The following is a 26,391-nucleotide window of genomic DNA, read 5'->3' as shown; positions in this document are numbered from 1 at the left end:
CTGCCTTTGCAAGGCTGTGCCCTGCTCTGTCTGGAAGGCCTTTGGCCATGCTGTGATGACAGACTTCTCCTATCGCCTAACTCAAGAACCTTTCAATAGAGAAGGAATCATGTGCTCCATGTTCCCACAGTACTCAAACAGTACACACTGTTCACATCCCTTTCTGTCACTGCGAATCTTACAGCCAAAGTACTTCCTCTTTTCCGTCACGTCACTGGAATCCACCACAGATAAGCAGTTGATCAATACTTTCTGTGTGAAGGAACGGAGAGAGTCGTCTCTGGGAGGTAGAAACTAGATTTGCAGGACGAGTGGGAAAGGTGAGAGGTTGGAGGAAAGAAAGGGCCACAGAAAGGCTGTTATTAAGCTATGATTAAACCGGTTCTTGACGGAAGTCGTGCTGTCGTTGATGCGGGTTGGGTTGACAACAGTGACCTGGAGTGTGTCGTTTTAGGGAGTGGTTAGTCTTTGGCCTGAGCCTGCACCAAAATGACGGAAAGGCAGAAGGCCACCGAGAACTCAAGGTTCGTAACTCAAAGTCTGTAGTAAGCTATGGGCCCAAGGGGACGAGGAGAAAGGTAAGCAGGGGCTACCTGTCCAGCTAGTTGATAGACGACAAGACCTCAAAATGGGACAGAGGGTGCAGAAGGGAGGAGGAATTTCGGGGAAAGGCAATGAGAATATTAGACACAGGTTGTGTAGAATGCCTATGGCTCCCTTTTAGAGAGTGAGGACTATTCTCTCGAGGAGGCAGGGTGAGCGAGTGTGGAAATAACATTGGGTCTCTACAACTGTGGTTTCACAGTCTGTTAGCAGCCTGTGACCATGATACGGTCCCCCTATGTCCTGGTTCTCACTGTTAAAAATGGGAGTACAATAACCGTTGCTGAAATTTGTTGGTATATTAAAACATGGAGAAATCGTAGCGTTAGAACATGGGTTTGGCATTTTGAGGCTAGTGGAAACATAACCAGAGACATGCAAATTCACAAGTTGTTGGTGACACACTGGATGGTAAACTATGGATAGCACGTGTCATGATAAAACAATAGTATCCACAGGCAAAACCTGGAATATTTTCAATATTCAAACAAAATTTCCTACAAATTAAACTCAAGTATGACAGCAGTTGGTTAGTTTGAATTCAAAAGACTTTCATTAATAAGTAAAATATGCATGTGTTTTATGTTTTCATAACGATTTCATGTTGTTTGAAGCTATACCTGACTCAAATGATGTGCTGTTTTCTTTGTCCTTGAATGGGGAGAGGAGTTTTCTGCCAGCTTTGCCTAAGTGGATTTCCTTTTATGACATTTGCAATGACGGCTGATTAACCTCTAGAGGGCAGCAGAGAACGGCCCATCAAGACTGTGGAGCATGAGGGAAGGAGACAATTGCTCTCCAAGGATAGAGTTCACCACTTTCTGTAGCTACTAACTCAGTCACTTCCTTGTGCAATCTTGAATTCATTCCCATCCTCCCACAAATCCAAAAGAACACCACAAAACAGCCAGTTTTACTCATCAGGAGATAACAAATCTACTTTTAAGATATCTTTTTCAGAAATGCTGACCAAGCATTCCCTGCCCGTCCTGTAGGGAGTTAAATAACTTTTTTTTAGAACAAGCAATCTGTGATGGAAACGGTAACACGGTGTTACTGTAAAAGCAGAGTTCATCTACCTCCTATCAAAATCTGTCAAATGTCAGTAAGAAATTACTGCTTATTTAAAGCCTTAATTTACACTAAATTTGAATTTCTATCATAGTAAACAGGAATGCAGTGAATATGAAGAAAATAGAATGAAACATCCGTAGAGAAGACAGACCCCGAGCCCTGTTATAGCGAGGCCCTCTCCCCTATGCCCTTCACAGCTCGGTTTATTGGGACCCAGGTTTCTAATCTGTAGAATGAGCTGATCAGCAGAGTAAGGCCTACTCTACAGTTGTAGCAGTTCTTTGTAAAAGGCTTGTGGGCTCAGGCTGTGAACTTGGTCTGGACCTGATAGGAATAAGATCTAAAATTTCAATGGCAAGAGAACTTTAACTGTCCTGATCGAGAGATAACAAAATTTAACTTCGAAGAAATAAATCCAAGGCAAGCTTGATGCCTCCTTGGTAAGCTTTTGAATACTGAGATTTTTTTTTTCCATCTGCCCTTCCACCTGTCTTTGGAAGCCTTGAGATTACAGATGTTCAGCACCACATCTGTTTTTTTTTTTGTGGGTTCTGAGGATTCAAACTTCTGTTGACTCTTTTAAGGTGAGCAATTATCCACTGTACCATCTTTCTAGACCCCCTTGCTCATTCATGCAGGGAGGATCACAACTGCCCACAAGGTAGCTTTAGGTCTTCGAAGGGAAGAGTCATATGAAATCAAAACATTAATTTAAGGAACATATCCCTCAAAACTCATTAGTTTCCCCCTGTGGTTTTCTACCCCACGTAAAAAAGCTTCAGCAGAACCACCCAGCTCCATAAAGATGGCGACTCCAGACGTGCATGACTGCAGCACCCCAGCTGAGTTGGTGATGATGTCACGTGCCATGCATGAGTACAAATCATAGACCCGAGAGCTCTTTCACTTCCACCTCAGTATGTGCCAAGCCTGCTGCTGGGTCCTCTGTTCCCTGGCCAATGCTGGGGCATACACAGGTGGCCATGATGAGTCTGTGTCCTAAATCCTGAGCCAAGGTGAGAACAAGGTCAGAAAAAAAAATGCAAATCAGAGGAAACTTATAAAATTTGAGTTCAGAATCTGACAAGGGGTTTAACTGGCCTCTTTTTTGTTATTTAAAATTTTCATACTTGTATACAGTGTATCTTGATTATATTTCCCACAATTCCCTTCTTCTAGTTCCCACATCCCATCTCGGGGATAAATGAAGCAGGAAAGGTTCTAACTGAAAAGTATTTGTGTTTGTATGCCAACTTGACAAGGGGTCTGCTGTACCGGCTAGTTTCATGTCTATTTTACACAAACGGGAAGAGGAGAGATACTTAGCTGAGAAAATTGATTCTAAGATCAGGCTGTAGGCAAGTCTGTAGGGCATTTTCTTAATTAGTGATTGATTGGGGAGGCTGGGCCTATTGTGGGTGACGTCACCCTTGGACTAGCAGTCTTGGGTTCTGTAAGAAAGCTGTTTAAGCAAGCCATGAGGAACAGGTCAGTAAGCAGCACTCCTCCATGGCCTCTGCATTGGTTCCTGCCTCCGGGTACCTACACTGAGTTCCTGCCTGACTTCCTTCAATGATGAACAGTGATGTGGATGCATAAGCCAAACAAACCCTTTTCCTCCCCAAGTTTCTGTGGTCATGGTGTTTCATCACAGCAACAGGAACCCTGACTGAGAAAACAACGGTCTTTGTAAATAAAACCAACAGTGTCAGAAAGGCTTTACGTTCCTATAGCATGATATTAGTATTTCATTGTTTATAAAGGAATGCATTTATTTATCTAAAGCACTATCATATGAAGAAAAATTCTACTTTTTCTCTTGCTTTCACCATCAATTTGTAATCTAGAAAAGATTGAGATTCTAGAGAATAGTGACATACTGTTTTAATTGTTTTCTACATTGTTTTGTAACCATGGTAAGGAAAAGAAAACCAATCATGATTAAATGAGGACCCTGCTTACATAGTAATAAAAGATTTACAGCTCTTTAAACATATTTCATGAAACAAAATTAGGAACAGAGCAGCAGGGAGTTCACATGAGCTAAATTAATAAAACAGCTTCTATAAACCCCCACTGGAAAAAATTTGTTGGCTCTTCTACTTGCTTTGTTCCTTCCTAAGTCTGAAATTCTCAGCACATCTAAAGTCAGCCACATTCCAGGGCTTAAAGGTCACACAAAGCTTTCAGTCTGTACCAGATAAGAGCACAGGCGTTTGCCCAGATCTTCTATAAGACCTGAAGTGATTTGACATGTTTGACCGGCTTGTTTTCTCCTTGCTATCAATGCATCCACTGTGTCAGGTATAAAACAGCAGATCGTCACAGAGGATCCAGTCGAAGCAGCAAATAGCAACAAAGACATCATGGATGATAGCTTCTCAAAGCAAAGTTGCTCACCTTGTAGCAACCAGAGAGAAAAGAAGGGGCTTAAGACATAACCCTAGAACAAACACATCCCAGTTACCTTCTTGCTCCAAATAGGTCCTATCTCTAGAATTTTCTACCAGCCACCCACCAATAACGACACCAAACTGACCAAACGTTGGATTAATCCAGTAATTCGGTCATAGCTTTTTCTTTTCCATTCTTTTGGCTCAATCACTTCTCACTGCTGAAATCAGTGCCTGGGGCGAAGACACATGAGCTGGTCTAGTTTGCTTTCTTGTTGCATTCATAAACACCATGACCAACAGCAAACTGAGAGGAGAAAGGGTTCTGCTGGCTTGCAGTTTCAGGTAATATCACAAAAGGAAGTCAAGGCAGGCATTCAGAGCTGCGCCTGCAGTAGAAACCAGAGGTACTGCCTTACTCCCCTCTGGCTTGTTTAGCCTGTTTTTCTTTTTAAATAATGCTCTCATTAGATCATTGAGAATTTCGTATAATATACATCTTGATCACGATCACTCCCCATAGCTTCTCCCAGATCAACTACCTTGCTATGTCCAGAAGACCAGCTTTCTTAGGCAGCCTGAGCTTCCCTGTCTAGGGATGGTGCTGCCCACAGTGAGCTGGGCCCTTGCACGTCAATCAAGACAATCTCACAGGTGTGTCCATAAGCTAATCTGACCCACGCACTTCTTCCCAGATGCCTCAAGTTTGGGCCATGTTGACCATCAAAAAGAATCAGTATATGAGAATTTAGGGGAAACCTCACGTGCAAACCATAATAATGTTTGAAAGAGAAAGTAGTTGCTAGATAAAGGAAAATGATAAATATATATTTATACTTTATTTTGATTTGCAGTATGCAGCTCTGAACTGAATAAACTGAATAAAATATTTTGCATTTTAACATTCTATGTGCTACAACATAATGTGGTGTCAAGAAGAGAAAGAAATAGTAAATAAAAAAAGGGTTTTACGGGAAAGAATTTTAGAAAAAATATAAAACCATAAACTGGTCCTTTCTCTAAAAGCTGCTAACATTAGCAACGCAATATTTTGAGATGACAAAAGAGATCTTACATCATTCCCACTTGACGTCTCTTTGCTGTTTTTAGTGAACAGTAATTATGAGACACTAAGTGGCACCTACTATCCAATGACAATGTTAAGTCTCTTTGTAAAGATCTAGTTCTTCAGTGAGTCCCTACCCACATGATTTTTTTGTATTCCTGATAGGGATGACCCAACTGTCAACTCAACCTATCCTTCCACACTTGGCAGGGATAGTCTTAAGTATGGCCGGAAGGAGAAATCTGCAATGAAGACCAGAAGATCTGCATACCTATGCCAGATGAACACATTTTTTAATTGACTTATACTCAAATATTCCAAAATTACAAGAACCTTTCAGGCTTCGGGAAGCAAGTGTCTCTACCATGCTAAGTGTGCTCTTGTCTGAATTTACTGATATTTCCTCTGATTCATCAGCATTTAACATCCAAAACCCCTTGGCTCCAGATCATCGCACATCTTGACATTTAATGCCCTTTTAATGTTTCTGTTCAAAACAGTAGCGACATTTTAAGTCATACCATTCCTTTTTGAAATTTCTTTCCTTAAACATAGCTCAGCACTGTAAGTAATAATTTAACCTAAAAAGCATGAGTGTAGAGGGTTCGAGGTCCCTGTGCACACAGATACACATGAGGGAAACCAGGCAAGTTAAACAGGCAGGCTTATCTCTTCAGAGGAAGAAGATGCTTACTTATCTTCCACCTGGAATGCTGGGAACGGTTGTCATTTACAGCCTGGTCCTTTGCTCTCTATGGGGCCAGGATTCACCAGACTTCCCCAGACTCCTCCCCTGCTGTCCCTGATAGACCACGAGCATTGCATCTCAGGCCATCCTTATGAAAGACGCCATTTGTGCTTCATAGAAACCTAGGTAACATTCATGTTATCATATATCGTCACATTATCAAACAGCTTTCTGTTCATTTTTTAAAGTATGTTTCATTTATCCATTGACAATTTTATACGTGCACACAGCATATCTTAATCATATCTACTCCTATTTTTCCTCTTTGTCTCCCAAACCACCCCAACCATGTCCCCTTTCAATTTCCATCTACTTCTATATTTTTTTTTTTTGTAGCCCACTGAGTCCAGTTAGAGCTACCTACTGGGGTGTTGACGGATCTTGTTGACCTGGCCTTGTATAGAGCTTGTGCAAGCAATCATAGCTCCAGTGAGTTCCTAAGTGCCATGACCATGTCGTGTGCAGAAGACAACATCCTGTGGAATCCCTTCCTGTCCGCTGGATCTTAGTCTGACCCAATGTCTCACACAATGTCCTGGCAGAGTGAGAGGGTTGAAATAGATGTCTCTCCTTAGTGCTGAGCTGTCAATGGTCAGTAATTTACAGGACTCTGACCAGAGATACGAATTTCTGTGTTGTTTCCCACAGCAAAAGTGGCTCTAATCTAAGGGCAGAAACATTGTGTTAAGAATATGCATAGAGGACTCCATGAATGCAAACTCTGAAGGGAGTAATCCCGATGATGCTGGTTAGGTTAAACCTAAGTAGTGAATATATGACCTTTCATTGCATTTCATTTTGATTTGAAGTTTCCAGTTTTTGAAACATTTAACTCAAAAGAGAAAGTGAAGATTGCATGAACATACTTTTCTATATTAATTTTTGCATAAATGCATCTAGTTGTCTAGTTGGATTTACTGATTATGATGTTGTAAGTAAATGTTTCCTATTGCTCAAAAGTCTTACAATTTGATGAAGACTTAAATTGTGGTTAAAGCCAGTAGATGTTATTTGTCAGAGAATGCAGACCTTCAAAAGCCAGGGAAATATAAGCATTTTTATGAAAAGGAAATTATTCTGAAAAAAAAAACCTGATGAAATATTAAAGTATATCCTGCCCTGCCAAACGCATAAATGCGTTTAAAAGTATCTAAAAGTGCTACTTAATATATGATGTGATTATCTGATAAGAGATGAGACAAGAGTTAATGAATTATGCCTAAGGAGAAGCGGCACAATAGTGTTATTTAAGAAACTGCATTCTGTCACTGTATCCCATGATATTGAGGAGCAGTGCAGAGTCCTAAGAATTGGTTATCCTTCCAGAGGTGAAGTCACAGGTTAGGAGGATAAGAAGGAGAGATCGAGACTCTAAAGACAGTCGGGTAAAGTCCGGTGTTCACACAGCTAGTGTATCCTGGCAGGCTGGGGTGGAATGGCTGCTCTCACAGGCGTCTCCTGCTCCTTAAACTGCAGACTTCACTTTGCTATTTAGCTCTGGTACCCAACTGTCCCAGAACGGCACCTTCCAACTGCTGCTGCTCCTGATTTTCAGGAGTGCCCTTGCCTTTTCTCCAAGGCTAAGCGAACTGGTTTGTGTAGGATTGCCAGCTCAGTGGATTTTAGCACTAACGATTATAGGCTTTAGTACCGAGACTTTGATCATTGAGCCACTCAATCATCCTTTTCCTGCCAGCTCCTGAGAAGAGGACCATTCAGCATTTGTTTCTGTCTCCGTCCTCCTGCTCCACTCTCGTGTTGTTACGAAACTCATCCCATTGGCTAAGGCAGGGCATGTCCCACACTCTACTGGATCTAAAGATGGCAAGTGTCTTTACACCCTGAAAAAGTCACTGTCTCCGCCGTGAACTTATCAGTTTCCTCTCTCCTGTTGCTTTTCAGACATTCCCAGAGTATCATGTTTTGCTTTAGTGTTTTTTCACCTAATATTCCTTAATTATTGTGTATTGCTCAATACAGGTTCCTCTCCTTGGGTTAACTCAGATTTTTTTTTGCTCATTATTTATATGCACGTGACTTCTACCAAACAGATCATAGACTGAGGATGTCATGTGACCTGTCCCCTTTTTGATAAGAGGTTGCATAAGGTGTTTGATTTTGTTATTACATCAACTTCTGTTTGAGTCAAGAGTGTAACATTTGGGGGTGGGCTCATTGCTGCAATCATTCCCCAAGATTGATCCTTCCACAGATTTCACAATGCTCTTGGAGGGTATCCCACTTTCCTCAAGGTAAGATTTAAAACTTTTTTCACAGCACAGGTATTTTCTTTTCTCACCACCAATTCCAAAACAGATAGCACTTATATATTTAAATGACAGGAATTATCTGGATTCTGGGAACCAGTGTAAACAGTTGATAATCAATACTCATTCTCAACAATGTCCTTCACGTCAGTATGTGATGGTTGTCAGGCCATTTCTCTCAACTACCTGAGCCAACAAGAGTGGCGATGCCATGCAGCCGGGAAGAAAAAAATGGAACCAAACAGAAAGAACTAGGAATTAGATTGATATTGTTTTTGCAGCCGACTGAAAACTAGGTCCTCACACAAGCTAAGCACAAACTAATTGCACCCTCAGCCCGGGAGTGAGAGTTCTTTGATTATCGTTTTGTGTGTTAAAGAAGGCTTTTGAGCAATTCTCTATTGAATGAGCATTCCAAGAGGCTGAAAGTGGTTGATTGCCTAAAACATAAATGGAACTGTTGGATTCTTCTCTAGCTTAAATAAGCGCATAAGAGTTGCTAGAAGGGAATGTGCAGCCCTCTCTACCACAGATTCGGCTCCAGTTTCAATTACATTGATTTTATGAATCCATCTGTACAGGGAATGCAGATTCCTGCACCCCCTAATCAGTTATAAAACCATGCAGAAGATCAAAAATGCTCCGATTTAATGAAAATAATTCCAAGTTTAGAAAGCATAAATTATGTACACTTGGTTCCTAAATGAACAATTGTCTTAATGATCCATGGTTCTAGCTTTGATTTTGATGTTATGATAAAAAATACCCTCAACAAAAAGCAACCAAGGAAGAAAGGGTTTTCTTTGACTTACGAGTCCAGATCACAGCCCATCCCCGAGTGGGAGTCAAGGCAGGAACTTAAAACCTGACATCCATAGTCAAGAGCAGAGAGCAGGTAGCTGCATGGGTTCTCTCTTGACTGCTTGTAGCTTCCTTCAGTCTTTTAAAAGTTCAGGCCCAGCCTAGGGAATGATGCTGCCTATACTGAGCTGGGTCAGTTAACAGCAGATCTGTCCACGGGCCAACCCAGACTACAGAATTCTTCAAAGACTAAGGGTGATTCTAGGTTGTGGCAGGTTGACATTTAAAATAATCCTCACAACCATATACAGTTCAATAGATGTGATTACCATATTTAGTTATAAAATATTTTTCCATTAATTATTATATAAAGGTAAAGGATGCCTATTATGTAATTGTTACTATTTTCTGTGCCCAGTTTACAATAGAAAAATAATTAGGCAAACAGACTATATTAAACAATACAGAAATAGGAATCTTCAGTGATTTTATTAGACTTTCCAAAGTATGACATAAAGTCCGTAACAATGAATGAGCCATTATAATTATATGTATTAATGAAGAAAAAAAACAATACTTTGTTCTAACATAATATTAACATTTTTCTATACTGCCTGAGGTGGAGGAGACCTCTGGATCATTTCAAGTATTTTCAGCAAAAGGAAAATGAATATCCAGTAGAAATTGGTCAATACATATTCAATAATTTCTATAATGGTAATCAGACTCGCTCCACAAAATAGTCCCAGCTGACCGCCAACATCGGCTGCAATAAAAATCCATAAATTACATATTTTTCATGAAACAAAAGTAAACATTGTTATAGTATACATTATTTGAATCCAATAAGTTGATCATGGCTGACATGTGAATATACATTAATCATATTTTGAAATTTAAGGTAATACAAACTAGTAATACCTGGCAGCAGTATTCAAACAAATCATCTCCAACAGAAGGTATGAAACTATGTTTCCATGGATTGAATTTAGACTCGAAGATCTGAATGCCAGGTAAAACTAACTACAATGTAACGTGCACTCATGAAATGCAAAGCAGACCTGGATCTTGGTACCATATGGTCTTACAGGATCCGTGCTGTTTTTCAAGACAATTTGCATGCAAATTACCCTGCTAGGGCCCTAATTATATTTTGTATTAAGCATTCATCTTGGTCCATTTAACCAAAATATATTTAAAACACTGCATTTTTAAAAATGGTCTTAATTTACATTGGCATATACATTTATGTTTGAACAGTTTATAAGGTGCAGTTCTAAGACAGTGTGCACTCTTTTTTCCTTCATCATTGGCACCTCTAAAACCTTCCCTCAATTCTCCAGAACTCCTATGAAACCTAATGCCCTAATTGCTTCCACCCATAGAGCCCAGCAACCACCCCTTTGTTTCTCCCCATCCTTGCTCTAGTACTGCCTTCTAAGGAAGATTACACGTTTGTTCATAGTCCACCTGCACTCGTCTTCAGGAAACTGATGTTAAGTGCTCTGTGTTTTCTGCAGGACTCTTAAAGAATTAAGATAATTCCTTGTGAACTCGCTCTCATTGGCTCCATCTAAGCTGATGCCTGAACTGAATGTTCTCCCCGACTCCTGGGTGGCTTCCTCTTGTGTGTGACTGGAGCTAGGAAATCAGCAGTTGGTTAAAGACTCCAAGTTATAATAGCATACGCTGACAGCGGCCATAAAGGAAATGAATAAGATTGCTTGCTTGGGAACTTTCTTCCCCCCTCCCTGGGGGATGAAGCCCTTTGTGAAAGACCGATGATTTGAACCTCCTGAAACTCTACAGTAGTCACGTGGTGATGGGAGCAGCCTGAAGGGAAGATAACTACGTGAAACTCTAGAATACACATCAGTGGATGCTTTGGCAAAATCCTGTGTGATGTAGTCACTGGTGGTTCCTAGGGAGAATAAACACTTGGTCCCTGGTCCCTAGTCCCTCGTAAGAGACAGGACAATTTATCCTTTTTCCTCCACTGATAGCCTAACCAACCCCTAAACAGGAAACAGCTGAGGAAGAAGTCAACAGACTTACCGAGTAACTCAGGGACGCTCACTGCCTTCTGTTGCTGTGTTATCTTATAGTTTAAGTCACTATAGTTTATTTCAATGTTCACAAGATTCTCGCTGGGGGTGGAAACAGAATGAACATAGCTTACAGCTGTCACCACTACTTTTAATCCTCGTCATACATTCAAAAGCTATTTACCATTGCATTAGATCCAGCATGTATGAGCTCAGTGTTAATTCCTTTAGCATTATCTGGAAAGTACTCTTGCCATGGGGACATTTGGGGGAAAAAGAAAAAAGCCCCCCCATACAATGTTTCTGTACTTCATTCTGAAGACAGTGCATGTGGATCATCTAATTGTGGCCCATTACATTTATAAATAATTCAAATTGTGACTTTTCCAAGTTGCCTGAATTATTCTTAAGTAGCATCTTTTCCTCGTTCTATTAGTATAGTAGAGCTGAGCTCACAGGTTTTGGTGAGAAACATGGACCAAAGTAAAAGCTGCCCTGCTGATAAGTGCAATTTCCCATTTATTGTTGACATACTTGAGCAAATATTTTATTTTATTATTGCCCTCTGTAAACCTTCATGCATGTCCAGAGTGGTTCAATATGACATTAAAACCTATATTGACACAGTCAAGGGTCCCAACTCTTCTTTCTACCAAGACCTCTGCTTTGAATTCCAATCATGTATTTGATTTTTTTTGTAATTCCACTTGCTTGTCTAATAATTTAGCATACTCCAACACATTTCAAGGCAAACCCTTGCTATTTTTCATTTAGCACACCCATGTGGTCTAACAGGAAACCTTGCTTGTGGAACCGTCAGCATCTACATAAGAGTCCCATTGCCACACACACTAACTACTCTTCCCATTGCCACCCAGGCCATCATACTCAAGAGTTTGTTAGCGGTATCTGAATGGAGATTGTGCTTAATGCATACAAACTGAGTTACTGCTCCTCAGCAAATACCCTCTGCTCTCCATACAATAATTATTCTTTGACCTGCTGAATCAGGACACTCTGGCTGCTCTCCCTGATACTCACAGGGAACTCTGAGAAACATCTGCACGGACTTTCGAGACCAATGGCTGTAGAGTTTGGTTCACTTCTGCCCAAAGTCTTTCCGCAAATCTGAAGGCAAGTCTTTTCTTCTCCTACTTCTCTGCATGACTTTCCCTCTATCTTTTCTGTTACAGCCTCTAGCATCATTTTATTTAACTTACATACTTATGATCCATTTCCACCACAATAGAAATATGTCCAATAAGGCGTGGCTTGTAAACTTCATTAAGGAATTCCCATGCCTACCAAACTCTGAACACCCAACACATGCTTTTTATATATTTGTTAAAATTGCAACAGCGTAAAGATGGACTTAACACCAACAGGTGGCTAAATATTAACTTGTCTCTGCTGTAAAATGAAGTTGAAATCAATTACCATGTGATTTTTAGACAGCAAAAACAATTTTAAGAAAGGGCTCTATTAGCAATGCTTCCTGAAACAACATGGCATTCTCCAACATATCTAAGGAACATAGGTCTAAACTAATTTCCTTATTGACTCCACAAACAGTAAACAATACTCTAATATACTTAGTTCAAAATGCACCATTAATGTGTTAATTTCCTTTAGTCTAATGTTAGGTAACAGGAAAATGTACAATATTTAAATAGCTCATCAGATGAAGTTATATTTACAAGTGATAAAACAGCTATCAAAATGGAAGGTACAGTGTTGTCATGGGAATTCAGAAATTTCACTAACGTTCCTGACTTCCTGTTCTCCATTTTGCTCTTAATTTTCATGCACACTGATAATACAGTTTAACTTCCCAAGCTGAACTAAGGGGCTAAGAGATGTTGTAATGACTCTCACTCTAAAGTCCTATTGTCACTGTTAGCTCAATGACCTCCAAAACTGCCTTCCTCGACTGACCACTGTGTCATTTCCTGAAACTTCAAGTGTTCATTAAAGAGAATTTCATGTTAATTATGATTAATTTGTAAGATTAACCAGATTACCTGAGATATTCTTGGCTTTGATTCAATTTCTTCGCCAGAAACTTTAATGCTCTCTGGCTTGGGAAAGTAGAATAGGAAACAGTAGCTGGGTATTCTATTTCTTCACATGACACAGGGCAGCTGGAGTTGTGTGTTCCCATCGTGCACAGCCCCCCTAGCTCAATGTGGTCTGAAAGCAATACGAGAGCGGAGAGTAGCGTACTCAGACAAGACTCCACAATGGGAAGCCTGCACCTTCTCAGGCACATCACGTCAAAAAGAAATCGTTAACTATGCTCACAACCTCAGTCAAACAGGTTTGTATTTTATTGTTAAGTAACCAACAGGACAGAATGTGAATCCTCCATCCACTGAGTTCACTGGGGTTCCATTTGTGTAATTGGTTTGGAAGAAAGATCTCTTCGTTAGGAATGAGAAATTCCAGGACGTTCCTAGATTATTTCTATAAAAGATCAACTGTTTGGATGGAACAGGATGGAGAGTGGTCTGTGCCATGCCCCCTTTTTGAAAGGAACCCACAGACATAATTCTGAAGGTCCATGGCTTAAACTACTCTTAACTTTAGACTTGTTGTAAATTGCTGTGAAACACTGTTGACTTAAGGTTCTTTGGTAGATTCTCAGATGGCCACTGAGGTTCTCTGTCGACCAGGTCGCCACAAAAATTTTCACCTGCACCTGCACACTACTACACATTCCTACACCCTCCCACACACAATCTAGCATACCCACGGACTCACATGTGCTGTCCTCATACAGACACATGAATGCATGTGCTTTGACACATGCATATACAGTAACACCCTACACATATACTCATACCCACATGCACGTATTCTGCCACACTCATATGCTCGTGTACACTGTATTCACACAATTGTATGAACAGCTTTGGGATCCTGTTATCCCACAGCCATCTCCAAACAACGACTGTATGCATTTGTTTCCCCCAGGCTCTTCCTCTTGCTTTCAGTGATTGGAAAACAAACTTGACAATGTAGTTCTTATTCTTTGTTTTCAATGTGGCATATTGTGGCATTTGTGTAATTGGTTTGGAAACTAAAGAATATAAATCTACTTTACATCCAGACCTTGAAATATTTGATCACCATTTAAATGAAAAATGTTTCTTCTGCTGTGGCCATCTTAAAGCTATTTCTATAATGAGTAAGAAAAAGACTTTAATAGAAGAGTGAAATGGTTCGTTTGGTCTACTTGACAAAGTCTAGAAACACCTGAGAAGGGAATTACAATTTGGTACATAATTTATTGTTTATATTAATTGAGGTGGGAAGTCCCACCCACTCTGGGTGGAACCATTTAAGGGATCTTGAACCACATGAGAAACTAAACTAAGAACAAGTGTGTGTTTTCAGTTCACTCTTCGCTGCTCCTCACTGTGGTTGTAGTAAGATCAGATCTTTAGTTCCTTCCGCCTAGATCTCCCCACAGTCACAGACTGCATGGAACCCGGAACCATGAGTTAAAATAAATCCTTTGTCCCCTGGGTTGTTTAGGTAAGTTGCTATATTCCAAAATTCAAAGGAAATATAATATTACATTTGAAGAGGGCAATCGATGATTTAAAAACATAAAGTTATATATATGGAACAAATTGTACAAAAGCATAGAATATAATAATTTGGGGGTCTATGCAAAGTTTAGGCAAAATAAATTTGTTTAGGTTATCAATGCGAAAGACGTGTGTAGTTGTGATTTTGTTTACACAAAAATGTTATGTGACACATGTGTTATTAAATGAATGTTCTTAAAAATATAAATGATTTTCAAAGTAACAAGATTCACCTGAATTTTATATGAACATTTGATCAAACTGTGAAAAGGTTTCGGTACTCAAATAAAATGAAGACTATTTAAAAAGACTTGGAAAGAAACCCCTGAGCGCCTGCTGGCACGCTGTCATCCTGTGCCTTTAACAGATTTCCTGTAGTCAGAGGGAATTTTCTTTTACTGTGTTTATATAGTGAGTGCTATGGATTTTTTTTAAAAAAATTTTATATAGCTTTTCTTTTTCATCTCCAGGATATCCAGAGTTATTTATCTTGTAACTAAACAATTTTAATATAATCCTTGAAAGTTGTGAATATTCCTATACACTGTATGAATACTTGTCACTGTGGTTAGTTTAATAAGGAAGCTGACTGGCCAATAGCTGAACAGAATAAGGTTAAGGCAGGAGAGCCAAACAGGTAACCGTTGGGAAGGGAAAGGAAGGAGTCTGGCATAGTGAGCAGAAGATGAAGATGCTGTACTGAGAAAAGGTACCAAGCCACAGGGCAAAGCATAGATAAGAAATATGTATTAAATTAAATATAAGAGTTAGCTAGTAATAAGCCTGAACTATTGACTGAGCATTTGTAATTAATATTAAGTCTCCATGTTGGTTATTTGGATACTGAATGGTAGGAAAAAATGTTTGCCAACAGAAAGTAAAACAAACCACTTACCAATGATAGGAGATACACAGTTGTAGTGTTTTAGTAGATCACATTCGATACCATTTCCTTAAAAACAGTAATTGTAACATATAAAGGGTTTTCTTGAAATAAAATTCTCCCATTAGAAAAAACAATAAAGCTTTGAAATGTGCACCTATCTGGATAGATGATTTGGGGGATCAATTCTGAACATTGTTAATTGAGTTCACTGGAGTCTTTGCATTTGAGGATATATTTAATTGAATTCAGAACCTCAAACATTCTAAGTTCCTCCAGCTCCGAGACAGCCACCTCCAGTACTGAGCTACATATGGGCCCCAGAGGTTTTTGATAAAATCAGCAACACAAATTAGAAGCACATTCTTTTTCTGTATCATCTTTATCCATCCTTCATATGGACATTTATTCTTCAGAATATAAACATGCAAACATGTCAGAATCTAGAGAAAGGAACTGTTGAGAAGACCACTATTTTTGGGTCCTTTTCATTTGTCCCCTCAAGTCTTTATTTTTTAAATGTTTGTAAATCTTAATTTTACAATTGCTTCCACAATTTTATCTCATTTTATCATGTTCATAATCTTATTTAAAATTATTTTCCAGATGAACTAAGCTCCAGGTGACTTGTACTAGACCATGATGTTAGAGAAGCCTTGGGGTACCCTATCTTGTATCCTGCTACCTCTGAATATTAGATTGTTTATTATTAATATTATAATATATATCTTTACATTGATTAACCCCCTTTAGGGTAGCAGTTATCTACGAGTTGTAATTTTGTCAAATGTCAAATCTCTATCTCCAAAAACATACTACAATTCATAATAGTTGCAAAATTACAGTTATGAAGTAGTAATGAAAATAACGTTATGATTGGGGTCACAACATGAACTACACTAAAGGGTCACAGCACTAGGAAGATAGAGAACTGCTGTAGGGTGAGGGGGTTGGATTAGGCCATGTAGGTGCTAGTATTTGTTATGTATCTGCTGTAAATCTTGAGACAAAGAAAAATCAATTTATGGTCTACCTGAGGTTTACTCCCTAAGCCAATTTTAAAACCATGGCCTTTTTATGTAACCAGGTATTTCTTTGTTGGTATAACACAAGTGGTCTGAGGTTAGCCACAATGTTTACTCAATAATCTTCACAATCTTGAAGAGACTGGACAGTGTTCACAATGCCTGTGAGGCTGAAGACTGCGCTCCAAATTTAGGAAGTTTAAAAGACGAGGAGGGGGGTAAGGAAGGAAAGGAAAGAGCGAAGGGAGAGAAAGGGAACCCTGGAGAGAGGGGGAGAGAGGGAAAAAGAAGTAGGAATAGTGTGCTAGGGCACACTTTTCTCATCTTTCCTTTCTGTTTGTTGTAATATTTAGATAAGAGAGATGAAGTAGGAAGTAGATAGACGGGGTGGGGGAAGCATGTGTCCACCCAGAGACAGAGACACTATGAGCGCTCTAGAGAGGCTACAGTTTTATTCTCCCCATGGCTACTTCTCTAAATAACTCATCTTCTCTATGGACAATGCTAAGGAAAGGCAATAGAATATAAATCAAATTGTTCATTTTTATAAATTTTATCTATGTTTTCTATTATTTTATCCTCAGGATCCTGGCTCAGCAGGACCCAATTTTTCCCATGTTATAGGAATTACAGAAAGATGTGGCATCAGGTAGATGAGAAAGTATTAAATCAGACCTAAGGTTTAACCTCTGCTCAGTGATTGCCTGAGGGATTCCCTGGTCCTGAAAAACGCCTGAGACTGTGCACAAAGAAGTCTTGGAAGTTTTCTCCCCCCCCCCACAGCCACAAGGCTAAGGGCTCCCCAACAGTGAGATCTTTAGGGCCTGCTATAAGTATACGTAACCTAGTTTCAAATTTCAAATTACAAGACCCTTGACATCCATTCATTTTAATCTATTTGAGAACATCTGACTTTAACCTTCTAAGTAAGAATTGAGGACCTAGGCCGACAGCATCATTTTCCTCCCCAGAAACCTCTGCTACCTCTTCCATGCTTCCAAATGGACTGAGGTAAAAGTGGCGAGTGGGCCATTTTCCAGTCTAGCCTTCCGGGAGCACAGAGAACAATTCAACGATGCACTAAATCGTAAGCTGCGAGTTCAGCCATGTGGGAAGAGCTGCCAGTCTATCTACCTGGGAGCAGGAAGGGCAAGCATCCGCACAGCCTCTGTATGTGCTGGGCTTTGCACTCCTTCAGACAGCTGTAGGTGTTGTAGGTGGTGAAGCTCTTCAGCTTGATGTCAGGCTTGCACTCCCCCCACGGGTACTCCTGGTGGACTGTCTGAAGACAGGACAGATGCCAGGTTAGGAGACGGAAATTCAGTTGGTCCCCGTTTTCCATTAAAGGACGCTCTACACTTTGGCTTATTCTTAGTGTTTTTAAATTTTCTTTTCGATACACTATGTTTACCCACTTGTCCACATTATTATCTTGAAAGCCCCTCTATTCTAACCTTGGGCTTTAAACATTCACCCTAAATGTCAATGAAAACATCGCATAGGCCAACCATTGTAAAAATTCATTCAAATAAGGAAAAATATTTGTGCAAATGTTATGCTGCCATATTACTCGGGCACTCACAAACCATCAACCAATCTGACAAAAATTCCTTATTGAGCAACTGCTATTTAACATGTAACGAGTACTTTGCTTTCTTTGTTTTCCTCATTTTTAAACATCTCGTCTCTAGAAACGCAAAGCTGTTGGTTAGCCAAGAGGACAGGGAGTGGATGCAAATTTAAAATGTTAAGCTCGCGAGTAAAGCTTGGCACGTGGAACCCACCACATGACGTGTTCTCCATGGCTGATGATTTTCACTGTCACGTGGAACCCCACATGACATGTCTCCATGGCTGACACCCTTTCGCTGTCACGTGGAACCCGCCACATGTTATGTCTCCATGGCTGATGCCTTCATTTTTTTTTTATTCTTTGCAGATGGCTTCACAGAGGAAACATTTAATTCTGAAGCTGACGTTGTGGTCCTGTTCTGATTGCTATCTGAAGTGACCTTGGATATAATAGGCTTCCCCATGCTCACTTAGGTTGGAGGTAGGAATCTACTGCCTTTTACTACAGAGGAGCCTCCAGAGAAAGGAAAGGAATCTGAAATACAGTGTTGGCCCTTCCAACCATTAGTTTAAAAGCACGGGAGAAAGGGGCCTCTCATGAAAACGTCATCTGCGTGTTTAATGCAGCCATTACCAGCTAATCCCCCTCTCTCTCCACATCTTCCACATTTTACCTTCAGTTGGCGGATGGTCACCCGTGAGTGCATGCCCACAGGACAAGACAGACCTAAGCCATCAAACTGCGGCTCCTTCTTTGGCGAGTGAATGACAAAGATGATCCCAGCATCAGCATAACCAGGCAAGGGGTTATCAGTAAATTCCTCCTGAAGGGAACACACGTGTGCACACACACTAGTTATACAGGAGTTCAAGGTCTGGGTTCATCAGCTCATGGTGTATTTGAATTACTAAGGTCAGCTCTATCATCTTAGGCTTCATACTATGAGTGAGAGGTGTGGAAATTTGGTAGCTAAGACACCCTTTCCAGGCGGTGTCAGAGAGTTGCTCCTGAGTGTGCGCGCTCAAGAGTACACCCCATTTGTCAGTTGCTCCTGAGTAAATCCACAAGCACAGTAGTGTCATCTGAGGACCTCACTTCCTGTCCATCTCATCTCCTAGGTGCGGATGACCTCACTTCCTCTGACCCTCTCATTTCCTAGGTTCCCTTTTCCTTGCCTCTTTTCTCACTGCAGGGGTCTTTAAACCTTGTTTAAAAATCAAATGTCTTCAAGTAATGTGAAAATCGATGCCATTACTTTAACTTTTAAAATATATACATCTATATCAGGTAAAGATTAACAAGTAAATTGCTAGTGATGCTACAGTTTCAGGACATAAGGAATAGGCTGGATGTGTGCATATAAAGATTCTGCAGTGAATCAGTCCACTGTTGTATAATTATCCTTGAGGAGCAAGCTTTAAATTCCTGTCACTCTGAGGTCTGTTGTCTTGGACTTGCTAAAACCTTTTAAAGCATTGGCCATGTTCGTTTACAGAAATATCTAGGTGCCATTTGTTTATGGAACATTTGTACATTTATTACATTTGTAGGTTTTAATTGTACTATACAAATATTTTGAATTTTCCACTAATAAAGATGCATAATTAATGTGTAAAATAACCCTAGGGCTATTATCTAAATAGTTTAAATATTGGTGAAATACTTTCTGAACGCAGCATTGTGTTTAGGCATAAATGATTTCGAGTGAGTCACAGGAGAAAATTATGAATATATTAACAGAAGTTCTTTAAAAGCAGCTGTGACCTCATTCATGCTTATGGGAGATGCAGCAATTTGTTGTGATTCAAGATGAGGTCATCTTTCTCTGCCATTCATTGTGTCTCTTTGAATACTCTACCAAGCACAGAATACTGATCTATAGACCCATGGTAGCAGAGGGCAGGTACGGGGGCTATTCTCCCAGCACCTTTGGAGTAACAGCAAGGCAATTCTTAGATGCTGGGACACCTGACTCCTAGGTTCAAACGCAACTTCACAGGCCAGTTATAAGCAGCATCCACAAACAAACCAAACCAATGAACAACGAGGCTTAGGGAAAAGGTATTTGTGGGTCCTTTTCTCCTTTTCGGGGAGCAATTCTATGATGAACCAATGTATATATAGAGTTCTTAACACATTTTCCATGTCCAGATGAAAATCCTACTACAATTGAGTTTTTAATGACATCATTAGCTGTATACAAGGTACAAAAGAACTCTCCATTTCTGTACTCCACTGCATCTGCTTTCCGCAGCTCTAAGACAACAGGAATCCACAGTTCAGGACCAGTTAGAGCAAACTGTCAAAGGGTGAAATGAACTCAACTGGTGGGATTTATTTGACAGAGAAAAATATTGTTACTAAAATGGAGTCCTGTGCACTTGTCCCTTTTCAGCCCAGATTGGAACGAAGCGAAGCGGATACCTGATGGACATTGAAGAGCAGCTTTAAGCCTCTTCCAGACAAGCTCACTTTATTCTTGCTTTGGAAATTCTCACCGTGGTTAAAAGTAAAGCAATTTCCGTATTCAGTAAAGACATGTTTGAAATCCTCCAACACAAAAACAAACCAAACAGAACAGTTAGTGGAAAACTTTTCAATACCTCGAGTTCCAGTCACTCTACCATTTTCTATACTTGCAAATGCTTATTTGAGGATGCTTATATATAAAAAAAATTGGTAGTCTGGCAATTTATGCATGTATTTGATTAACAGCTTACACTTGTGTAATGAACATTTAATTCACATGTTATTTTTAAATGAAACATTTTTACATCTAAGCATTTTTTTTAAACAAAACTTAGAAGTAGCTTCTTTTGTTTTTTTTCAATGACTCACAGGAACAGGTGTTTAGACTTTGGTGAAGGGCCTCAACGCCCCTCCTGACAAGTCACTGCTCCTTCCTGTGTTCTCCGTGGGGCAGTCACATTCCCTCCCCCATTGACCTCCTGTGCTAACTGTCCCATCCTTTTCAGAGATGTGCACTCTACATAAACTGGGATGCTCTGCACACCCCAAGTGGTCTAGGTCCAGATGATGAGCCTCTCATTGGATCCTCACCTGGGTTCTTGAGTGCTAAAGTGCTGAGAAAGTTATTGGTGACTGAAGTTTTGGCTCTGTGGGGAGATGACATACCAAAAGCATGCAGGGAAAGTTGTGGGACAGGGAAACAAAAGAAAGGCTCATGACAGAATTTTCTGTTCTTATGTTACCCAGTTAACAAAAGCAATTCATGTATTTTGCTTCACAGGTTATTAGATTTGGGTTTCTGTAATGTATGTTATTACTAGGGAAAACTCAGGAGTGAATTTAAAGATATATTAGTAAAAACAAAGCAAGGAAGACGAGCCCCTTTAGGTGAACGTTCAGGCCATCCCTGCTACTCATTGTCATCCCCCGGCCACACCCAGTAGTATTTTACCGTGTGCCTCTCAGAATGCTGACTGTCTTTGTGGGACTATGAATTTGATATTCCCTTTGAGTCCCTCTCATAGAATAAGGAACCATAAATGTACGCAGGCAATAACAGATCAGATTCCAGGCACACTCGTAGATGAGTTGTATCAGTAATTGAAACAGAATTTTAGATGTGTTCCACGTGGATAGAAAGCTCACTGTGTATATATTATACATGTTACATATAATTCTTAGTGGAAGACTGGAAGACTCATTTCTGTGTACTCCCCCCCCCCCAAGATGCAAGTATCTTAAAAACACTGTGGTAGCTGCTTAAGGGGGAAGAGAAATGCTTTCTTCAAATATGGTGTTGAAAGATAAGGAAAAATTACAGTAACCTATTGTGTTTTGTTCTTTTACTTTGTAAAAAAACTGCTTCAAAAAAGGTCTTAAAAACCTTTTGTCATCTATCACTTTCTCTAGACACCCCGTGTGTGTGCGTGTGCGTGAGGGTTGTGTGTGCATGTGTGTGTGTGCATACAATGTACTCTCCATCTGTGATGTCTAAGCACAACTTTGAGTGCCCCAATCTGTCACTTTCCACATTCTTTCCTGGATTTGCATTCAGCTCCCACATGCTTCCTGCCTCTGCTGCCTGCAAGCACACAGCACCAGGTGTAAGGTTTCGGGTTCTAAACTCGATCACCATGCCTGTATACCAAAGCAATGTTTTTACCCCTCAGCCATCTCTCCAACCCCGTATATAACTTTCTTGAAAGAAATTTGTCTCACATGGATCCCACATCTCTTGCTATTATAAAGCAGAAATCAAGAAATCTAAGGAAATGTACTTAAAAGTCTTGAGAAACCAACCTGTTTATTTGAGCTTAGAACAGAATAAAACCATAGTCTACTATATCTGATTAGACTTTGGATAGTCAACCATTACCTTTGGACCACATGGTTTTCCAAAAAATTTACAGTCCAACAAAGTGTCCCGATTGAGATAAAAACCATTGTTCTTGACAAATTCTGTAATGCTGAAGTTTTGGTGACTTGTAACAAAATCTAAGGTCTCTGGAGAGTGAGTGATGTTGCCACTAACTTCCTGAAGGCGGAGGACTTTGGAAACTACATCCCACAAGAAGAAAATGATGCCAAATTTTGATACAGCCTCTGCTTGGAATCTATTTGAAGGAATGAAAGCATCAGAATGTAAAAACAATTTTCTCAAAGATAGAAACAAGGCGAAACTACATCCGTAAATGATTATATTTGTTAAGTAACTTCCACTGTACATCTTTAGATTTTTATATGCATGGCCTTTCATGCCTTCAAAATGTAGTTAATGATTTCATATTTCAATTTTATAAACCTTGAAGTGATCAGCTTTCATCTCTCTTGTCCTATAGCACAGAGTGCAATGGGTGGGCCATTCTTGGTAGGGTTACGTCATGCAGGACATGGTTTGCATGTCATTCTAGAATCTTATGTTCTAGACTTGGTCATTTGTGAAACTTAAATTTGCTTTAAATGATCTATAAAAGTAGAATTTAGATATTTATTAGAGGGATAATATGTGAATATATTGTGTAGTGTTTAGGCAAGTTAAGCATGCCTGGGTTACCTTGTTGAGAATAATTACTCTCCCCAACTCTATTCCCAATAGAAGCAAGAAGTTTTCAGTTTTAATGGTGAATATAAGGCTGTTGTGTGCACATGTGCACAGCTTTGCTAGCCATTCAACTGGTGAGAGGCGCAGCTTTCACCCTGAATTAGTCACTCTGCAGCTGCGATACCCTATGCAGGCCATGAGGCGATGCCCGTCATGGATTCTTCTCAAAATGACTACACAGTGAGATTAAGGAACCAGTCTGTGGGTGGCACACATATAGGGAATTATGGAATTCTTCAGCTTAAAATATTCTCAAACTGTATTTGTCACACTAATGAGACCATACTAGTAATTTCAGAACATTAAATGATAAAGCCTGGCAATATTAGAAATAAAAATAAAGTTTTTATAAGATAATATTCAGCATAAAACTAAATGTCTTGCACTGAGTTTATTTTTTCAACCTTTAATACACATTTTTAAAAAAAAACTATTCTTTAAGTTGTTGCTGGCTGAGAATATAAGGTCAAAAGAAAAATGTCCTGGAAATCCGTGGGGAATTCAGCAATGATGATATTTAGCAGGAATATGATACAGAGCTATTATAATTTAATATATATATAGATTAGTTCCAAATAAGAAGGCCATGAATAAGAGCTCATCTTCCAGAATCTATTCTACAACTTATTTTTTGTGACTCTGAGTCAAATATACCTTTCTGAAGTTAGTTCTTGTCTGTACATTGCTTTCTTTAAAGAACCTTTTAAAAATTGAAGTTAATGGATATTTTTACAGACTAAGTGAAGCAGATTGGCAACTCCAATGGGCATCTATAAAACATATGGAGACTACATTGAGTGTAACATTGTGTGTACTGAACACTAACGCACTAAAGAGGCCGATATTGACACAAAGTCATTGACAACTTTGCATTACCCTTTAAATGGAAATGCAATGATCCTAGGAAATACTGCAACTGATAAGAATGTGTCCTTCAAAAACAAAGTATGATTCTTAAAATTGCATTCTTTCTTTTCATCTTCAGCATCTTTAGACACACATTTTCTACTTCAAAACATGGCTGTTAGTGGGAAAAAATTGTGCCAGTAGGGCCAGGGTACGGTGAGCCTGTGGTTTCAGCTCTAACCTACACACACACGGGCCCATGGAAAATTAAAATTTTTCGATCCGTTCTTATATATCATGAATTCTGTAGCAATATTTTTAGCTATCAATATCTACCGATAATATAGTTCGACACATGAGTGTTGAAGCATGCCCTCTGATGCCTTTCTTCTACCAGACACATGGGAATCAAAGAGCTGAACATCCCCAGCATCTAAGTTACACTCATATTAAACCCCTGCCACATGAACCTGAGTGGAGAGAACATGCTGTCAGAGCCTCAGCCTGAGGCTCCCAGGACACACTGGAAGCCCTGGCTGGGAGGTGAGGCTCTGCCCCATGGACCTGGGTTGAGATAATATGTTGTCGGTCTGAATCTCCCAGGACACATTCTGACTGGGAGGTGAGGCATGGGAGCTTTGGGTTTCTTGCCCAAATCCACCAGGAGGCAACTTTTGTCACGCTGAGACAGGGGAGGATGAGAAGGGAGAAGACCTGAGTAGGCTGTGCAGACCTTCACTGTACAGAACATGCACAGTCAGTGAAAAAATACCCCTTTCCTGACAGATCACACATCTTAGGCTACATTTCTCCTTCAGCGTAATTTCTGAAAGTGTTTCTGCCCACCAGTTACAGATGATTGTCTGGGAACAGTGACCGCAGATCTCCCCACATGGTCCTTCCGGTGTCTCTGCTTCTTTCCAGTCAAGGGTCCCTGCAAGCCCGCCTTGCCTTTGTCAGAATGCACGTGGTTTAAATATTGTGAGGCCATGAACACTAAAGGAGGTTTTCTAACACATGAATGAATAAATTGAAGCTTTGAAGTATTGCTGGTCACACACACAAACCCCTTAATAACATGCAGTGTCTCTAATACTTGTTCTAGACATCCCATCATATTACCATGCAAACATTTCCATGTATTATGCTTAGAACCCTTGTTCATTTTCTTGGAGGTGCCAGCTATCTCTAAAACACTCCACATAGTACACGGTGGGTAGTCTCTATATTGTGTTTGGTAATTAATTTCATAAGGTTTCCCCTCTCTCATTAGCATACTTAAGTTCAGGGAATCATATTACATCTACTGAAACATAGAACTTGGTACTTGCAGCACAAGGAAAGCTGGGGAAAGGGAAAATATGACTGGATGAAGACATTAGCATGGTTCTTTTATATTTGTACCTTAAGTTCAATTTAAAATTTAGTGCTTTTACTTAGGCTAAATGCTGCATCAGAACATACGTAAATTATCAAAATAAATTTGCCAAAGTTAAATAAAAAACCACAATTAAAGCAATGAGTCTCACCTATTCAAGTTACAGAATGTCACAGCTGGGAACTCGATTTTTTCCACATACTGCACCTCTACAGATGTTGTGGTGGGCCACGTGAAGAAGTTGACCAAGCGACTGTAGATTTGCCACACCACGAGCGAGACAGAGCCCAGCACCACGGACAGCCAGATCGCCTTGCGAACCCTGCTCCGGTTCTGGGCAATGTTGTGGATTCCGTGAAAGGAAGTGGAGAGGGCAAACTCATGATCAAACTTCTTCCGGTCATCTGGAGATGGCAGTGGCCTCTTGGAGAGGTAGCGCTTTATCTTTCCCAAGAGTCCTAATGCTCTCAATATAATCAGACAAAAACGAGCCCATGAGTTAGGAAAACTACGCTACTCAAACACTCCAGTTTACAAATGATGAAACAGGTTACCTCTAACAAGTCATTCATAAAGGCCCCAAAATCATTGGCATTGGATGACTTAGGGGCAGTAAAAGTGCTGACTAGGCGAACCTGCTGGTAATCTGCTAATGCCATCTGGAGACAGCTCTGGTGAGGGAAGAGGCATTTGGTGGCAGGAGCATTAGAGTGTGTTGTTTTGAGAGCTCACAACTTTTAAAAATAGCCCTCGTTGTAATTACTCTTTCTCCCTGGAGAATCGGAGCTCCTTGGGATGGATTAGGTTTATTCTGAGTAGTCATAAGTTACAAATGATCAGTTCCTCAGCTAGTCTTTGTCACCGTGTGGTGACTTTTGGTGTTGTGACTTCCATGCATTGTATGCTTTGTACCAAGCTGCTTTATCCCTCGATTGGCAAAGTCAGAATGTTTACAGTTCAGTGGTATGACCAGCTTCCATACTTTAGAATGTAGCCACTCAGAATTTCCTTTGGGTTAATATTGT

The 26,391-nt window shown here is 40.0% G+C and overlaps 1 protein-coding gene and 1 long non-coding RNA gene across 2 annotated transcripts; one reads left to right on the top strand and one right to left on the bottom strand.

Annotated features, from left to right (window-relative positions):
* Positions 1 to 330: 330 nt before the first annotated feature.
* LOC126511585 (uncharacterized) lies at positions 331 to 7,704 on the top strand. Its single transcript, XR_007594739.1, has 3 exons — positions 331 to 578; positions 2,454 to 2,693; positions 5,302 to 7,704. It is a non-coding gene; the product is annotated as an uncharacterized lncRNA (long non-coding RNA).
* A 438-nt stretch (positions 7,705 to 8,142) lies between these two features.
* Positions 8,143 to 26,025, bottom strand: Asic5 (acid sensing ion channel subunit family member 5). Its single transcript, XM_050158835.1, has 10 exons — positions 25,902 to 26,025; positions 25,518 to 25,830; positions 22,417 to 22,654; positions 20,496 to 20,621; positions 18,745 to 18,894; positions 17,633 to 17,780; positions 15,486 to 15,542; positions 13,019 to 13,187; positions 11,008 to 11,099; positions 8,143 to 9,718 (listed from the first exon to the last, which is right to left on the bottom strand). The coding sequence occupies exons 1-10, from the start codon at positions 26,023 to 26,025 to the stop codon at positions 9,558 to 9,560; spliced, it is 1,578 nt and encodes a 525-aa protein (XP_050014792.1). The 3' UTR covers positions 8,143 to 9,557.
* Positions 26,026 to 26,391: the final 366 nt, after the last annotated feature.

This window comes from Alexandromys fortis, unplaced genomic scaffold (genome assembly GCF_014885135.2).
Source record: "Alexandromys fortis isolate MF-2015 unplaced genomic scaffold, M_Fortis_MF-2015_v1.1 scaffold_102, whole genome shotgun sequence".
Classification (NCBI taxonomy): Eukaryota; Metazoa; Chordata; class Mammalia; order Rodentia; family Cricetidae; genus Alexandromys; species Alexandromys fortis.
The sequence above is the reverse complement of the archived record's forward strand: the minus strand, read 5'-3'. Positions and strand labels throughout refer to the sequence as shown.

Coding starts and splice junctions, on each gene's coding strand:
- Asic5 (XM_050158835.1), bottom strand. CDS start 26,025: ATGGCATTAGCAGATTACCAGCAGGTTCGCCTAGTCAGCACTTTTACT. Junction 25,831..25,901: donor GGTAACCTGTTTCATCATTT/GTAAACTGGAGT, acceptor TTATATTGAGAG/CATTAGGACTCTTGGGAAAG. Junction 13,188..15,485: donor CTGTGTATCTCCTATCATTG/GTAAGTGGTTTG, acceptor TATTGCTTTCAG/ACCACATTGAGCTAGGGGGG.